We start from the raw sequence: 2,917 nt of genomic DNA on the forward strand, positions 1-2,917 counted from the left end.
GGCTCATTCGACTCACTGCAGGATCCACCTTCCAGGTTCACACCATTCTCCTACCTCAGCCTCCTGAGTTGCTGAGTTTTGACTACAGGCACCTGCCACCACAGCCAGCTAATATATATATATTTGTATTTTTAGTAGAGACAGGGTTTCAACATGTTAGCGAGGATGGTCTTGATCTCCTGACCTCATCATCCACCCACCTTGGACTCCCAAAGTAATGGGAATACAGGCATAAGCCACTGTGCCTTGCCAGCTTCACTAAATTTTTAAGGCTTCTCTCTGGTATGAATTCTCCAGTGTTGTACTAGGATTCAATTTTTACTAAAGACCTTGCCACATTCATTACAACTGTATGTCTTCTCTCCAGTATGAATATTTCTATGTTGTGCAAGGTGTGAATTCTGACTGAAGACCTTGCTACATTCATTTCATTTGTAAAGCTTCTCTCCAGTATGAATTTTCCTATGTCGTGAAAGTTGTGAATTATGACTGAAGACCTTGCCACATTCATTACAACTGTAAGGCTTCTCTCCAGTATGAATTTTCCTATGTCGTGAAAGTTGTGAATTATGACTGAAGACCTTGCCACATTCATTACAACTGTAAGGCTTCTCTCCAGTATGAATTTTCCTATGTCGTGAAAGTTGTGAATTCTGACTGAAGACCTTGCCACATTCATTACAACTGTAAGGCTTCTCTCCAGTATGAATTTTCCTATGTCGTGAAAGTTGTGAATTCTGACTGAAGACCTTGCCACACTCATTACAACTGTAAGGCTTCTCTCCAGTATGAATTTTCCTATGTCGTGAAAGGTGTGAATTCCTACTGAAGACCTTGCCACATTCATTACAACTGTAAGGCTTCCCTCCAGTATGAATATTCCTATGTTCTGTAAGATGCGTACTCTGACTGAAGACCTTGCCACATTCGTTACATTTGTAAGGCTTCTCTCCAGTATGAATTTTCCTATGTCGTGCAAGGTGTGAACTCACACTGAAGACCTTGCCACATTCGTTACATTTGTAAGGCTTCTCTCCAGTATGAATTCTACAGTGACAGGTTAGGGAAGACTTGCACCTGAAGATCCTGCCACAGTCTATACATTCATAAGGTTTCTCTTCAGTATGGATTCGAAGATGGATAGTGAGGTCTGAACACCATCTAAATGCTTTGCCACATTCATTACATTTGTAAGACTTCTCCACAGTATGATTTTTCCTATGTCGTGCAAGGCGCGAATTGCCAATAAAGACCTTGCCACATTCATCACATTTGTAAGGTTTCTCTCCAGTATGAACTTTCTGATGCCTTACAAGGAATGCAATTTGACGAAAGCCCTTGCCACATTCCTTACATTTGTATGGTCTCTCTCCAGTATGAATTGTCCGATGAATGGATAGGGAAGACTTGTGACTGAAGACCTTGCCACATTCCTTACAGTCATAAGGTTTCTCTCCAGTATGGATTACAAAAGGAGCAGTAAGACTGGAACACACATTAAATGCTCTGCCACATTCACAACATTTGTAAGGCTTCTCTCCAGTATTAATTTTCCTATGTTGTGCAAGGTAGGCATGGTGACTAAAGACTTTGTCACATTCATTGCAATTGTAAGGTTTCTCTCCAGTATGAATTTTCTGATGTTGTGCAAGGTTTGAATTGCTACTAAAGATCTCGCCACAGTCACTACGTTTGTAAGGTACATCTGCAATATGGATTACTTGATGGTTAATAAGGCTTGAAGACACTCTGAAGACTTTGCCATGCTCATTACATCCATAAGGTTTTCCCCTAATGTGTATTTTCTGTTCTTGTGGGAGTACTGTAGAAAAAACAAAATCATTTTTGTAGTTATTAAAAATATGGGTTTTGACATTGGAAAAACTTATTTGAACTGGTAAAACTGAAGAATTATCACTGATAGATTTTTCAACATGCTTACATCTATAAATATTCCTTACAGCTTGAAATAGCTGCCATTCAGCCAGCTGTAACTGAAGAGTTAATCCATGTTGATTTTTAAGTGGCTTATTTCCTGCATTGCTTCCCAATTTAGAATTCTTCTCTAGAAAAGCAAGAAAACATTAGAACTTAATCCCTGATTCTGGCATGTTTAAAGTCTGACAGAAAACAAGATTCTGCATCACTTGACTCAGACATTGAAAGTGTCAGCATACTTTTCTTTTATTGAGATGGAGTCTCACACTGTCACCCAGGCCAAAGTGCAATGGTGTGATCTTAGCTCACTACAACCTCTACCTCCTGGGTTTAAGCAGTTCTCTCTCCTGAGTAGCTGGGATTACAGGTGGCCACCACACCTGACTAACTTTATGTATTTTTAGTAGAGACAGGGTTTCAGTATGTTGGCTAGGCTGCTCTCAAACTACTGACCTCGTGATCCACCTGCCTCAGCCTCCCAAAGTGCTGGGATTGCAGGCATGAGCCACCATGCCCGGCCAGTATCAGCATACTTTGTATAACATGCTGGTAATGCAGAAAACACAAGCGAGTGAGGTGATGTAGTGGAGCATCTGGAATCTGCAGGAGTCAGGGGAACTATGGGAGAGCTTGAGAGAGATTATAAGGAGACAAATAAAAGAGGAACTAACAGCTTCTGTGAAAAAGCAGGGATAAGTCTCTCAAGGAAAATAAGATATTTAAGAGCAGCAGTGTAGACATTTGTAATACTACTTTCTTTTTTTTTTTTTTTTTTTTGAGACGGAGTCTTGCTCTGTCGCCCGGGCTGGAGTGCAGTGGCCGGATCTCAGCTCACGGCAAACTCTGCCTCCCAGGTTCCCGCCATTCTCCTGCCTCAGTCTCCGGAGTAGCTGGGACTACAGGCGCCCACCACCTCGCCCGGCTAATTTTTTGTATTTTTAGTAGAGACGGGGTTTCACCGTGTTAGCCAGGATGGTCT

The 2,917-nt window shown here is 41.5% G+C and overlaps 1 protein-coding gene across 1 annotated transcript in view; it reads right to left on the bottom strand.

The window, feature by feature from the left end:
• Positions 1–266: 266 nt before the first annotated feature.
• Positions 267–2,917, bottom strand: part of ZNF534 (zinc finger protein 534) — an 8,348-nt gene continuing 5,697 nt past the window's right edge. Inside the window, 2 exon segments of the mRNA XM_011946194.1 lie at positions 267–497; positions 666–2,065. Coding sequence (XP_011801584.1) covers positions 267–497; positions 666–2,065 — 1,631 coding nt within the window.

The sequence above is a fragment of the Colobus angolensis genome, unplaced genomic scaffold, assembly GCF_000951035.1.
Source record: "Colobus angolensis palliatus isolate OR3802 unplaced genomic scaffold, Cang.pa_1.0 Scaffold25, whole genome shotgun sequence".
Lineage (NCBI taxonomy): Eukaryota > Metazoa > Chordata > Mammalia > Primates > Cercopithecidae > Colobus > Colobus angolensis.